General features: G+C 40.6%; 1 protein-coding gene across 4 annotated transcripts in view; it reads left to right on the top strand.

Annotated features, from left to right (window-relative positions):
* fam193b (family with sequence similarity 193 member B) overlaps window positions 1-15,252 on the top strand; it is a 70,136-nt gene that overhangs the window by 11,215 nt on the left and 43,669 nt on the right. For 3 of the 4 annotated variants that reach the window (XM_041194033.1, XM_041194034.1, XM_041194035.1), the window contains one exon: window positions 7,363-7,593. The exons of the other annotated variant lie outside the window; for it this stretch is intronic. In XM_041194033.1, the coding sequence (XP_041049967.1) occupies window positions 7,363-7,593 (231 nt within the window). The remainder of the gene's footprint in view (window positions 1-7,362; window positions 7,594-15,252) is intronic. 4 annotated transcript variants of the gene reach the window in all.

Raw genomic sequence — 15,252 nt, forward strand, 5'->3', positions numbered from 1 at the left:
GTCAGGGTCCATAGCCTTTGCAAGTATGCCGTGCCTTCAGCCGTTTCTTGATATCACATGGAGTGAATCGAATTGGTTGAAGATGATGCTGGGGACCTCTGGAGGAGGCCGAGGTGGGTCAACCACCTGGCACTTCTGGCTGAAGATTGTTGCCAATGCTTAAGCCTCACCTTTTGCACTGCTGTGCCGGGCTCCTCCTCCATTGAGGATGGAGATATTTGTGGAGCCGCCTCCTCCAGTGAGTTATTTAATTGTCCATCACCATCACGACTGGATGTGGCAGGACTGCAGAGCTTAGATCTGATCCGTTGGTGTGGGATCACTTAGCTCTGCCTATCACTTGCTGCTTATACTGTTTGGTATGCAAGTAGTCCTGTGTTATAGCTTCACCAGGTTGGCACCTCATTTTTAGATATGCTTGGTGCTGCTGGCACACCCTCATGCAATCTTCATTGAACCAGGATTGATCCCCTGGCTTGATGGTAGTGGTAGATTGGGGGGTATGCCGGCCCATGAGGTTACAAATTGTGTTTGAGTACAATTCTGCTGCTGCTGATGGCCCACAGTGTCTCATGGATGCTCTTGGTGTTGGACATTGAAGTCCCCCACCCAGAGTACATCCTGCTCCTTTGCTGCCCTCAGTGCTTCCTCCAAGTGATGTTCAACATGGTGTAGCATTGATTCATCAGCTGAGGGAGGGCCTTACGTGGTAATCAGCAGGAGGTTTCCTTGTCCACGTTTGACCTGATGTTATGAGACTTCATGGGGTCTGGAGTCGATGTTGACTCCCTCCTGACTGTATACCACTGTGCTGCCACCTCTGCTGGGTCTGTCCTGCCAGACCAGGTAAGGGCGACAGATTTCCTTCCCTAAAGAACGTTAGTGAGCCAGATGGGTTTTTACAACAATCGACAATGCTTTCATGGTTATCATTGGACTTTTAATTCCAGATTTTTATTGAATTCAAATTCCACTATCTTCTATGGAGGGATTCAAGCCTAGGTCCCCAGAGCATTACCCTGGGCCTCTGGATTACTTGTCCAGCGATAATACCACTACGCCATCGCCCCTGCCCACGCCCCCCCTTCCTCCATTGTCACCCTCTAGAGGACCAATACTCACTACTTTTTTCCATTTTAAATATCTGTAGAAACTCTGGCTACCCCTTTTTACATTTCCAGCTAGCTTCCTCTCGTACTCTAATTTCTTTCACCTGATTAACCTTTCATCATTCTCTGCTGTTCATTATATTCTGACCAATCATTTGACCTGCCAGTCATCCTTGCACAGTTATTTGCTTTTTCCTTAAGTTTGATGCTTTCCTTAACTACTTTAGTTAACCATGGATGGTGGGTCCTGCCCTTAGAATTTTTCTTTATGGTCGGAATATACCTATTCTGAATATTCTGAAAAATCCCCTTCAAAGTGTGCCACTGCGCCTCTGTTGATCTAACCCCAGCCTAGTATCCCAGATCACTTAAGCTAGCTCAGCATTCATGCCCACATAGTTGCCCTCATTTAAGTTTAAGATACTAGTCTTAGAGCCCTCGTCTCCCTTTCAAACTGGATGTAAAATTCAATCAAATTGTGGCCACTGCTAACTAAGGTGCCTTCTCTCTGAGGTCATTAATTAATTCTGTCACATTACAAACCACCAAGTCTAATATAACCTGCTCTCTGGTTGGTTTCAGAATGTGATGCTCTAAAATCTATCTCGAAAACATTCTATGAACTCCTCATCCTAGCTACTACTGCCAGTTGAATTTTTCCAGGTTATATGTAGATTAAAATCACCCATTATTATTACTGCCCCTTTATCACAAGCACCTAATATTTCTTCTTGTATACTTTGACCAAACTGTTGATACTTTCTCATTCAAGGTTCCTCAGGTACTTTTAGTCATGCAAACCACATCTTATTTACATGGTGTTCACAGAAATCTTCCTCACCCCACCCCACCCCTGCACCTAGCATCTCATTGGCTTTCTACATCTCGGTTTATGAAGTATGACTTGGAGCAAGTCATGCCACCAGTCAGCAATTACTATGGTATTACTATGTTGAAAATTTGATTTTTTTTAAAGATGCTGATAACTTAACTTTCTGTAATTTCTTATATCTCATGATTTAAATATTCCATGTGCAAAAGATAAGCAAAATAGTATTCTAAAAAAGTACATATGCATAAAATATTACAGTAGGTTTGACCTCGTGAACTGAATATTATTTATAGAATTAAATAAGCAAGTCATCTTGCTAATAAATGGATGTGGGTACCATGGGTCTACCAGACTGAGCACCTAACAGTATTTTGGGACAAGGCACCTGTACTAAATTGAGCTTAGTACATTTATACACTCATTAGCCACAAATTAAATGTTATGTTTCATACTGCTTAGAAAAGGCAAACTTTTATACAAATGTTTTTAGTGTGCCTGGATCAGAAACTAATGCAAATGTATTTTTTATATGTTAATTCAAAGCATTGTTTGCAAGGCCGTTGCCATAGTCATTTTGATTAACCAGGCAAGAGGTAGTAAAATGCTTTATCTAGATCAGAATTTGAACAGGTTGTACATATCTAGCTGGCTTATACGGCATACATACAGGATGTTGTGTAGCCTCAGTGTATTATGTTAATATAATGGATGACGCTTAATGTTGCATGTAAAATATCAAAGTCACAAATGGTGTTTGCTGCAGCTGTGTACATGTGTCATATAAGTGTCTTACATTGGGATCTTTGGTCTTTTTATTTCTTTTTTGCCTTGTTCCCATTTTTGCCCACAATGGAGCTAGCTCTTGCTAGGTAATGGTTCTGTAGTGACCTGTATTCCTCTGGTATCTCATCTCAGTGGCCACACATCTGTGTTTTAAAAAAACCTCGGCAGTGTACTATTCAATCATGTAAGCATTGTACTGAAGTCCATATTGTGTGTTGCCCTTGCAAGTGCATTTCCCAGGCGTCTTACTAGATAGCAATTTCATATTGAATTTTTCTTGACCCCATCAAAACCAAAGCCCAGGTTAGTGAGGTGAATGTTAGAACTCAACTGCTGCCCCAATTGAGACTGATAATTAAAAGCCAGTTTTTGGCTTGGTGCCATACTGGGAGGTGGTTTCACCCACCTGAGAAAATGGAAGATAAATTGAGCTTTATTGTATTATTTTGAAATGTAAGCTCCATGAATGCTAACTGAGGCACAACTGAACTCATAATATCACTTTTAAGGTAGATTAAATTGGGAAGGTGCGAAGACGCGAGGGATGGTGCAAATTAAATGCCTATCACATAGAACTTATCTGTCCATACATTATGGCATTAAACCTGGTCATTTCATTTGAGGTTGAAGAGATATAACAAAACAATGGATAATCGTTAATAGTCCTGGGGACCATCAATCCCTCTCTCTCACTCGAGTATAGTTACTCCTGATCAGTGCAGTCATTTAGGCACAAAATTTCAATAAACTATACGTTTAGATAACTTTGTCAACAGCAGTATCTCCGAACAGATTCACTTTTGTCACTTTCCTCACTCCCCAACTTGAAAAACAAAATTAGAAACATCATCCCACTTAATAGCTCAACATTAACATAGTAACGCATTAGATACTTTTTCTATGAAGGAAGCAATTCAAAATAATTTGCAGAGAGTAAGGGCAGTTAATCCCATACAGTTTGTTGAAAGATGAATTGTGCCCAATACAATTAATGATCTTTTAAGTGATGAGTCATTGGTCTGAGGTTCATAATTTGTTGTGCCAGGTCATCCAACGATGTTACACTTGACCTTGCAAAAAAATTTAAAATCTTAACATGAGTGGCAAGTTGCTGAAATTACTGTCACAAACTGATAATGCTGCAGCAAAGGATTTTTTAAAAAATTGTTCATGGAGTGTGGGCATTGTTGGCAAGCCAGCATTTCTCTTGAGAATTGAGAATAATTGTCCTTGAGAAAATGATGAGCCACCATGGTCCACATGTCATAGGTACACCCACAGTGCTGTAATGGCGAAAGTTCCAGGATTTTGAACCAGTGATAATGAAGGAATGATGATCTAGTTGGCATGTGACTTGGAGGGGAATCTGCATACTCCTGCTAACCTTGGCCTTCTAGGTGGTAGAGGTCACAGGTTTGGAAGGTGCTGTTAAAAGAGCCTTGGTGAGCTGCTGCACTGCATCTTGTAGATGGTATATACAGCTGCCACTGGTGGAGAGAGTGATTGCTTAAGGTGGTGAATGGGGTGCCAATTAGATGGGCAGATGTCTCTTGGATGGTGTTCAGTTTTTTGATTGTTTTTTGAAGCTGCATTAACCCAGGCAAGTGGAGAGTATTCCATCACACTCCTGAATTGTGCCTAGTTGATGGTGGACTGGCTTTGAGAAGTCAGGAGGTGAGTTACTCTCAGAATCCCCAACCTGTGACCTCCTCTTGTGGTCATAGTATTTACGTAGCTGGTTGAGTTAGCTCACTCATCAATTGGTAATTCTCAATGTTTATGGTGGGGGAGGTTAAGCATTGGTAATGCTGCCAGAAGGACATGGTTAGATTCTCTCTTGTTGGATGTGGTCATTGCCTAGCACTTGTGTGATGCAAATGTGCCTTGCCACTTGTAACCCCAAGCCTGAATGTTGTTCAGGTTTCACTGCTTTTGCGCAAGGGCCGCTTTATTATCTGAGGAGTTTTGGATGGTATGGGCACTCTGCTGTCGTCAGCAAACATCATCACTTCTGACTTTATGATGGATGGATCACAATGAAGCAGCCGAAGATGGTTGGGCCTAAGACACTGCCTTGAGCAACACCTGTGGTGATGTCCTGGACTGAGATGATTGACCTCGAACAACAACAACCATCCTCCTTTTTGCCAGGTATTACTCCAACTAGTGGAGAGTTCTCAACAGATTCCTATTTACTTCAGCTTTGCTCCGGCTCTTTGATGTCACACTTGGTCAAATGCTGCCTTGATGTCAAGGACAGTCGCTATCACCTCACCTGTGGAATTCAGCTCCTTTGTCCATTTTTGGACCAAGATTGTAATGAGGTTCGATGCCAAATAGTTCTACCAGAACCCAAACTAAGCACCAATGAGCAGGTTATTTCTGAGTAAATGCTGCTTGGGAGCACTGTTAACAACACATTGCATCACTTTGCTGACGGTTGAGAGTAGGCTAATGGGGCAGTAATTGACTACTTTGATTTGATCTGCTTTTTGTAGACAGGAGATACCTGGGAAATTTTCCACATTATTGGGTAGTTGCCAGTGTTGTAGCTGTACTGGAACAGCTTGGCTAAGGGTGCAAGTTTTGGAGCACAAGTGTTATGTGTTATAGACAGGATGTGGCTGGGGCTCGCAGCCTTTACTGTGTTGAATGAGTTTGTGTTTCTTGATCTCACATGGAGTGGATTGAATTCGCTGAGATGTTAAGGACCTCAGGGATCAAAACGCACAGAGTTCAGGGGGATTAGAGATCTTGGAGGGTTGTACTGGAGGAGGTAGCAGAGAATTGAAGTTATGGAGGGTGGAAACTGGAAAGCCTGCCAGGAAAGCATTGGAATATTTAACTCTAGAGGTAACAAAGGCAGTGTTGAGGGTTTCTTTAGCAGGTGAGCTGCAGCAGAGGTGGAGTTGGTGGATGCTATGGTGGTGAAGCTGGTGGCCTTAGAGATGTCATAAATCATGGTTGCAAATGGTCTGGTTCAGTCACAGGCAATTGCCAGGCAGAGGGTTAGAGTTGGCATCTTTGTCAAATGCCATACAAAAATCAGGTACAGAAAGAAAGAGGGAGAGGGAAAGGAAGATTTGGCTTAAGAGAGATAAAGACAGAGGAAAATTTAAATGTTTTAAGAAGTTAAATTTTACATTTATACTATTAAAATCTGAGGAAGTGAGACTCTGCTTGCGTAATCGTTGATTTTCAGTGCCAGACAGATTGACAAAGTAATTCATATTGTCATGTTGTTAAAAGGGTATTTTGAACTTGATGAGATTTAACTTTGTGTCGAGTTTGGTTTGTATTGTAAACACAGCAAATTCACGGTATTTGATGCATTTCAACGGCGAGACCGTCAGTGAAATGCCCATTTTCATGTAGCTAATAACAGAGCAGTGCAACTCAAACAGCAGCTTTTGGACATTTGAATGTAACCGTGCAGTTGCTCCTCAGTTGAAGTTACTTTACCACTTGTACATAACATTGAAGGCGATTAACCTCTGTGTTCTTTAGACAGCAGATTATGGCCCAATGTGCCTAGTTTGCAATTAAATTACTTCCATAGCAGGAAGTGTTTGAGGTAGCTGAGCAGAAATCTGCATCTGAACTGAAGGCATGGAAGTCATTTTATAGGTGAGAGGCTAAGGATTGCCCTTCGTTAATAGTTTTAATAGGAAAGCAGTTAAAGGAGCAGGTATAACCCATTCTGCCCTTAAATCATTTCATGTATGATCTGTACCTGAACTTCATTTTCCTGCCTTTGATATGTATCCCTGGATATCCTTGTCTAACAAAAACCTATCTGAGTCTTGAAAATTTAATTTGCCCTAGCATCCATGACCAGTGAAGGAAAATAGTTTTGTTTTTCCGCTAAGTTACAAGCTGATAGTGGTTCCTGATTTCTTCATTAAAAGGCCTATCTCTGATGTTTTCATTGTGCCCCTTTGTTCTGGATTTTCCCACTAGGGTAAATAGTTTCTCTGCATGTGCTGTATTGAATTCTTTTATCATTTTAAGCAACTTGATTAGATCAACCATTGAAATTCACTGGTAAAGGCCCCCAGCAGTTGGTTCTGAGTCTTATGATATTCATTGTTTGTATTGTCATAAATATCATTGAAGAAAGATGGTAAAGTTTTTGGGAATGAGGAAATAACTCGACAGAGAAATAAGATATTTGATAATGCATATTGGTGCTCAACATTAGATATCATTATCGTTGAGTAATCTGGAATAGGAGCAAGTTTCAGGTGTGCAAATTGACTGAACTTGTGGTGTTGTATTTCTGTAATTACTGATGGAACTAGGATGTTAGTGTCTAAATAGCTCTGCAAAGTACAGTAGGTGACAGTGATACAATATGGCACCAAGTATTGGTGAAACTACACTTGAAATGTTGCCAATCTTGGTGATCGTATTTATGAAATGCACACTGATAGGAGGACTGGAACTGCATTGTGATTGTCGACAGAAAGATTGATTGGGAAATGTTGACATAACGATTTAGAGTGGGGATTATCAAAGCACTGACTGCAGTGATGTGGGAGGCACTTTCTGTACTAGCCAGATTTAGTACACAAATCTTAATGGCCAATAACAAAAAACATTTAAACTCTCTGGTTACATCTGGTTATTTCATTTCAGCCATCCCTTGCTGTCCACCAACCAGCAAAAGACTGTTGTTTGTTGTGCCACCATGAACGTAAAGACTGGGGAACACAACAGAATGGGATTGTGGACCTAAAGAAGTTGGCACATTCGGTGCCTGCATTGACACATGGCCTGCTTGAGCGCATGCCACTTTGGATATGCCAGACCTGTCAAAGAAGAGTTGAGGAAGAGGAGCAACGGGCCATACTTGAACAAACCCTTACGGTAAAAATGAACTTTGATTACTATCTGTGTTGACCTAAGAAATTGGTAATATTTTATAGGAAGTAAAAGGAAAGTTTTATATTCCATTTAATTTTGTTTCTATCAGAATATGTTTCCTTTCTGGAATTCTGGACTATACCTGTAAATTTCTCTGAGGGTCTCAGTTGTAGGACTAGCTTGCAAAATCAGAGAAATATTAATAATTGTCTTGTCTGCAATCATTGTCATATTAAATGCTGATAATGCCCATAACTTTTCTGTAGTTTCCTTTTTGTAGAGAATTCCAACGTGGTTGATTTTATTCTTTATTGCAAAGTTTGAAAATAGCCTTTCTAAAGTACTCAAAGAATGTAAGAATTGCCTTAGGGAGATAGTGTTATATGCTACTTTGAGAAAAGGGAAGGAAAAGGTGTGTGTGGGAGTTCCAGTCTTGTCAAGTACTCTGAAGGCCAGACCCTTGTACATGAATTAGTGTAGAAGTGTTCAAAATTAAATTTCTATCTTATTCAGAACTCATGTTTTAAAATAAAAACAGAATGCTGCGGATGCTGGAAATCTGAAATACTCATCTGGTGGTATCTGTGGAGAGAGAAACAATTAACATTTCAAATCGAATACAGTCTTCTGGATTCAACATTGTGTTCAACAATTTCAGACTATGACCTCCGTCCCCTGTTTAATTCCATTTTTTTTATGCTGGTCTGAATTTTTTGTTTTTGCTTGCAGGCAGAGTTCGTTATTTTGCCATTCACACTCACTTTGGACAAATGCTTTGAATCCTTACTACAACCACTACCACTTCCTTTGCCTTCTGTTCCATTACATCTTTTTCATTTAAACTCTCCAACCCTCTACCCTGTCCCAGAGCTTCCTTTTTGTTCTTCCTCCCCTTCCCTTTTTAATGGTATAAAACCCATCACATTTTTCCCTATCTTCAGTTCTGAAGAAGAGTCGTATTTGACTCAAAATGGTAACTGTCCACAGATGCTGCCAGAGCTAAGTATTCCTCACGCTTTGTTTCTATTTCTGTTTTTATTTCACGGTTTAGAATGTTATTTCCTGATGACATTTGAGATCGTTGAGGGGGTGGGGGGGTGGTGGGGTGGAAGAAAGGCTTTTTTTCCCACTGTCCGCCTCAAGTGCTTCCCTGGCAAATACACCATGTGATGTAAGCACTCCAGTGCCCTGTGCACTGAATGCGCTTTACACTTTCCTCCCTCAATTTATTCATTCAGGAAGTTGTGCCCTGATTGCCAGGCTGTTTTCACTGATAATCTTGTGCCAGTGTTGTGGACCTGTGGAAAGTTGCTGCTCAACCTGTGATAGTGCAACTTTTGTGTCTCTTTCCCCACCCCCACTCCCACCCCACCTCAATTAATACAAGAGTTCTATGGGACTTTGTCCCTTTTTCTCATCATCCATCTCCATCCATTCTTCTGATTCCACTCCACTTTTCCCATTGTTTTATAGATTTTACTCCTCCTTGTGCGTATAACCTCCATTGGTATTGTAGTGCCCCGGCTAAATCAGTAGATCTCCATGCCGCCTGGGGCAATTAAGTTGTATGCTCTTCCAGTTTTAACAAATATATGGTCTATTTATATCTTTTATAAGTGAAATCAACAACTACTCTGACTTCGCTTAGTCTAGATCCTTAGTCGTTCTTTATCTTTCCATATTCTTGGTGTCTCTATCTATTTTGACTTAAAATTTAATTCTCCTGTTGCTAAAAAGTCTTGTTAAAAACTTAGGAACATTGGAATTAGGAGCAAGAGTAGGTCATTCGGCCCTTTGAGCCTGCTTCACTATTTGATTTGACCGTGGCTGATTTGGTTCTGGTCTCAACTCTACTTTCCTGTCTACTCCCCGTAACCCTTGACTCCCTTGTCAATCAAAAATCTACCTAACTCAGCCTTGAATATATTTAATGACTCGGCTTCCACTGCTTTCTAGGGAAGGCAGTTCTACACACTAACGACCCTCAGAAAAAAATTCTCCACGTCTCCATCTTCAACAGAAGACCTCTTATTCTTAAACTCTGTCTTCTAGTACTAATCTTGCCCACAGGAGGGAACATTCTCCTGGTATCCACCCTATCAAGTCCCCTCAGGATCTTTTATGTTTCAATAAGATCACCTCTCATTCTTCTGAACTCCAATGGGTTTAACCTTTCTTCATAAACTAAGCCCTTCATCCCAGGAATTAGTCAAGTAACATTCTCTAAAGCAATTATGTCCTTTTTCAAATAAGGAGACCAAAAGTGTACACAGTGTTCTACATGTAGTCTCAGCAATGTTCTGTACAGCTGCAGCAAAACTTCCCTGCTTTTATATTCTATTCCCCTTGCAATAGATAACAATGCTCCATTTGCCTTCCTAACCAGTTGCTTTAACTGCATACTAATTTGATGTGATGCCTGGACCAGAACACCCAGATTCCTCTGTGCCGCTGAGTTCTTCAATCTTTCGCCATTTAAATAGCATATTGCTTTTCTAGTCAAGTTCACATTTTCCCATATTAAGCTCCAATTTTTCTCTCACTCAATCTATTTATATTCCTTTTCAGACTCTCTTCCTGCTCTTGACAACTGACTTTCCTAGCTATCTTGGTGCTGTCTGCAAATTTAGCTACCATACATTCAATCCCTTCATCTAAATCTTTGATATAAATTGTAAATAGTTGATGCCCCAGCACTGATCCCTGTGGCACTCCTCAAGTTATAGCTTGCTCACCTAAAAAAGACATCCCTACATTCTGCTTCCTGTTAGCTAACCAATCCTCTATGCATGCTAATATGTATTTTCTTGTATCATAATCTTTGATGTGGCATCTTATTAAATGTTCTTTTGGAAATCTAAGTACACCACATCTACAGGTTCCCCTCTATTGTTATTTCCCCAAAAAAGTCATAAATTAGTTTAGCACTATTTCCCTTTAACAAAGCCGTGTTGACTCTGCCTGATCACATTATGATTTTCTAAGTATCCTGAAATTATTTGTCTTTCTCTTTCATGCCAAACAATTTTCCCCTCAATTCTGAACGCAGCCCAAGTCTAAGTCTTGAATGCTGCGCCCTTAGCTTTCCTTGACTTTCTCTTAACCTCTTCCTTTTTCTCTTTCCTATTCTGTCTCCATTCCACTGTGGTCAGTACTCTGGAATTTTATTTCTTCGCTTTTCTAAGCTGGGGGTCCACGAGAAGGGCCCACCAAGAATAGGATTATAACTGACTCTGTTCTTTGCCCAGCGCCACATCTTATCACTGACTCGCAGCAATGCCCTTTGCACCCTTATTTTATAGCAGGAGGGCAGAGCTGTGGGGAAACAGCTCAGTACAGCCAATAATGATTAAGGGTTATCAGAAGTTGGGAGTATTTTGACCTGCTGCAGGTGCCAGTGTGCTCAACCTGAGCCTGGATTGTCATCTTGCAGCTGCAAAATGTCTGTAGATTTGTATAAATTCTTGGGACGACTTGTCCTGACCGAGGTAGGTGGGAAACCAGTGCAGCGCCTCCACATCAAGCATGACATCACGACCTGGGCACTGAATTGAGAGCTGGACTGAAAGGAACTATTGCAGAACTTGGTGCATGCAACAAGAGGCAAAGAAAAATGATAAGCTAATTTGTGTCTGAAGTGACTAGTGGCATGATTAGGAATCAGTCCAGTTGCTGGAAATTAATAACCCTAATTGGGAGGAGTGAGGGCTACTATCAGGCTGACCTTAACGTCAGGCTATATGTGTGTCACTCTCTCACTTTTGACTTACGTTATAATTAAAATTAGATTTCAATTTAATCATTATTGAAAAGTGAACTGAATCAGTGTGGATTTTTTTTTCTGCTACTGCAGAACTGGTTGCACCTTCAACTGTGTCTGCATGATCCCATCTAACTATTGGCTGCAAACCGTCCAGCAATTTAAAAACTAACACCTCTGGGAATTTGATATTTGTTCCTAACTTTAAAAAAAATGACCATTTAGTATTTTTCCTTATGTCACATTTCGCATAATTTAGAAACATACAGCTTGAGTATTGCTGAAAAAAGAGACATGTCAAAGCTTTTTGCCTTGCACTCAGCAGGAAACTTCGCAAGAATACCAGTGCAAGGGGAAAACAACAATTTCTGCTGTACGAGAAGAGAGCGCTGATTGGTTGGCAAGTGGACTCTGATAGAGGCATTACCATAGATAATGTACCAATTGATGATGACTGACAGTTAACTACCAAGCATTGGTTGAAAGTTAAACCAGGCAGCTTGACCCTGATTGGTCAAGGCATTGGCCTGAGGAATGAGTCAGTGAATGGCTGTCACTTATTTTGCTTAGCTGAAATAGATGCAATGTGTTTACATATTATTATTATAAAGAATAGGGCCCTGTGTATTAATATACGTCGCTTCCAATATACGCAAATGTGTCACACTGCGACCATCTTAAGGACCATCTTAAATTGGCTGTCAGCGTAATTCTTAGCATACTAATGATTATTTAGCAAATGTCCAATCGCGGAATCGATTTTTTGAGATACCTTCCAGGGTAATCTGAGGTAGACTTTTCAGGGCCAAAAGTGACTGTATTTTAGACCCGTTCATGAGTGTGCGTGTGGTGCAAAATGATCTGATCAGGGTAGCCAATATTCTGAAGGATAGCTTTTATGCGCCTTATTTCAGCATCAAGCTTGGACAGTGAGAAAATGGCTTGGGCCCTATTTACAAGGTTGCCAATAAGACCATTATAATTTGTTTTCCCCTTGTATTGGTATTCTTGCAAAGTGTCTTGATGAGTGTAAGACAAAAAGCTTCAACATGTCTTCTTTTTCAGCAATACTCAGCTGTTTGGCAGTACAGAACTTATTTGTAAACATACAGCTCTTTGTGGGATAATTTGCTTATAATTTTATGATGAAAATTTGGGACAAACTCCTTAGGACCTTTCCTGCATTGATGCAAGCCCCAAAATTTCCTGAATATAGTATACCAGAATTGGTCTGCTGATGTCCCATTAGGTGCCATGGAGAGACCACCTGCAAGTAAGACTAAACTGATATATGCAAACAAAATGTGGTCCCAGGGCCTTTTTAAAAAATCATAATAATTGCAGATTATTAGCCATAGGGCCCATCTTAATTCAACCATCCAAGTTTCACATTAAGCAAATTAAGCAAAAATAATCAATATATTTAGTTGTATAACTTTTTTTGTACAGAAAAAAATGCTTGCATTAAATTGGGCCCATGGAATTTTTATAACACATTAAGGGACTTCAGAAAAGATTAAGAAAGTTTAATAACGTGCTTGATTCCCTCTGTACATCTTTGTTGAAATTGGGGCTCAGTGCCAAAGTATTTTTTTTATTTCTCATCCTGCCTTGCCTAGCCTTTTATTCTGAATTTTCAACCTTGTCAATGTCCTGTACCATAAGAGTTGCCATTTTATTTTTAGTTAATAAAAATCATTCGTCATCCGTTTGACCTCTTGGAGGTCTGTCGCAGTGGAACCATTATTAACAAAATTAGTTTTCATTCTGAATTTTTCAAATCTTTGTGATAATTCGAAGTTCTTGCTGTTGAAACAAACCAGAAAAAGTTATGCACAGGAGAGAGACAGACAAACTGTACTTAATTCCTCTTACCACCTGTCTGTAAGCAGAAGGTACTTTGAATTATTTTTGAAGAATGCGGTGGCATTCTTATGTTTTCCCAAACCCTCGGTTTACTAATAACCCACAGCAAACTTGAGTTCCGAGTAACTCGGAACCTGGGCGAGGAGTGTTTTCAACTTTTCTCCCTCCCCCCCTCTCTCTCTCTCTCTCTCTCTCTCTCTCTCTCTCTCTCTCTCTCTCTCTCTCTCTCTCTCTCTCTCTCTCTCTCTCTCTCTCTCTCCCCCACCACCACCACCACCACCACCACCACAGCATACAAGTGCACACACACCGTAGGGGGAATAGTAAAAGGAATTTTGCAACTATGGATTGTAACAGTACAAAAACCACTGAAATTAATATTAGTTTACATGATTTCTAGAGTTCAGAGTCCAACGATAAACCCTTTCACATAGGAGTTTGAGTTCAGCTGGCTGAAGACCAGAGTTGTAGAATTTGCTTTACAGTTGATACTACAAGATGAAGTAAGTAGACAGAGACTGGGTTGTTCTGCAGCAATGGTAGGAAATCTTCCAGCAGAGACAGGCTTGAAGAGCAGGCTGTTGCTCTGCCTGGAGATCTGCTTCTTGGTGGTTCACCAGTTGGATGTTAAAAAGCACACTGCCAAGAGGCTAAAGATATAATGCTAAAATTGTCTAAAAAGGCCAGAGACTTGGGTCATGTGACATGTTGTACTAATGGTTAATTGCAGTTTAACAATCGGTTTCTGTGCTTCTGGCCAGAATTCCTTTGTTCCTCCTTAGGAGAGAGACAAAGTAGTTATTAGCATCTGTTCCAGAAAAATGAGTTTTAATCTTTATCTTTTGTGATAGTTCTGGTTGGGTGAGCCAGTTTGTCTGTGCTTCTCCTGCTTGCTTTGATTTCCAGGGGTCTGTACAATGTGATGTTAGAGTCTACACGTTAAGTGATGAATTCTTTTGTTCTTGTAACTCCTGGTGGTATCTCTCAGAAGAAAGGGCCAACCCTATGGTTATGTGACTTGTAGCAGCCATCCTTTTTGGTTCAGCAGAAAATCCATTTTAAAAAAAATAGCAATAAGAAAGTTTTGAATGTACAATGTTGGATTTCTTTTCATGTTGTAGGAATCAAACATACCTATCTAATGCCCTTTTGAAATCATTGTCTCTGTTCTCACTACCCTCATAGGCAGCAAGTTCCTGCTCATTCCACCGACTACTTAAAAATAAAAAATGTCTTTCGTCACAACTTCCACCACATCTCTAGCACAAAACTTTAAATGTGTCGCCTGGTCTTTTCGCCTCTTTCTTCTCTTAGGCAGTCCCACAGGATCAAGGATGACTTGCTTCCACGACATTTTGATGGGTTTTGAGATGGCATGATAAGCTCATTGTGTGATCTGCAGATTCTACCATGTGGGAAGATGGTGCTTGAAATGTTGGGCGGATAGGTTGTTTAGATACCTCAAGTTCCCCTCTGCATGTTCTCGGTGTAGTCTCTGTGTTTGGTGCCTTCCCAAATGAGCCTTCCTTGTTTTGGTTAGTCACAAGCCAGGCTCTCCTGTGGATTGATAGATATATTTGATCTCTTCAGGGATGCTTTGAGGATATTCCTAAAGCATTTCAACTGTGCTTCTGGGAGTCTCCTGCCATGATCGAGAATCTGGTGTCAGGCATGTAAATGTCATATCCTGTCCTGTGTTCGCCAAATCTGCTGAAAGGAGTACTTGAGGATCGGGATCTCAAATCTAAGAATATACCTGGTAGCAGTGATCCTTACATCCTATATGCTTTGGAGACTAGGGCAATCCACAGCAGGCATCTCAAAGCACTAGAGAAATTGCACCAGCGGTGCCTTCACAAGATCCATCAAATTCGGTGACAAGAAAGGCAGTCCAACAGCTGTCCTTCTGATTACGGACAGCTGGTAAGAGGAATTAAGTACAGTTTGTCTGTCTCTCTCCTGTGTGTAACAGCTACTTGAGGAAAATAAACTTGTGGGGCTATAGCGGATAGAGTGGATTGCTCCACAGAGTCATG

This window comes from Carcharodon carcharias, chromosome 8, assembly GCF_017639515.1.
Source record: "Carcharodon carcharias isolate sCarCar2 chromosome 8, sCarCar2.pri, whole genome shotgun sequence".
Taxonomy (NCBI): domain Eukaryota; kingdom Metazoa; phylum Chordata; class Chondrichthyes; order Lamniformes; family Lamnidae; genus Carcharodon; species Carcharodon carcharias.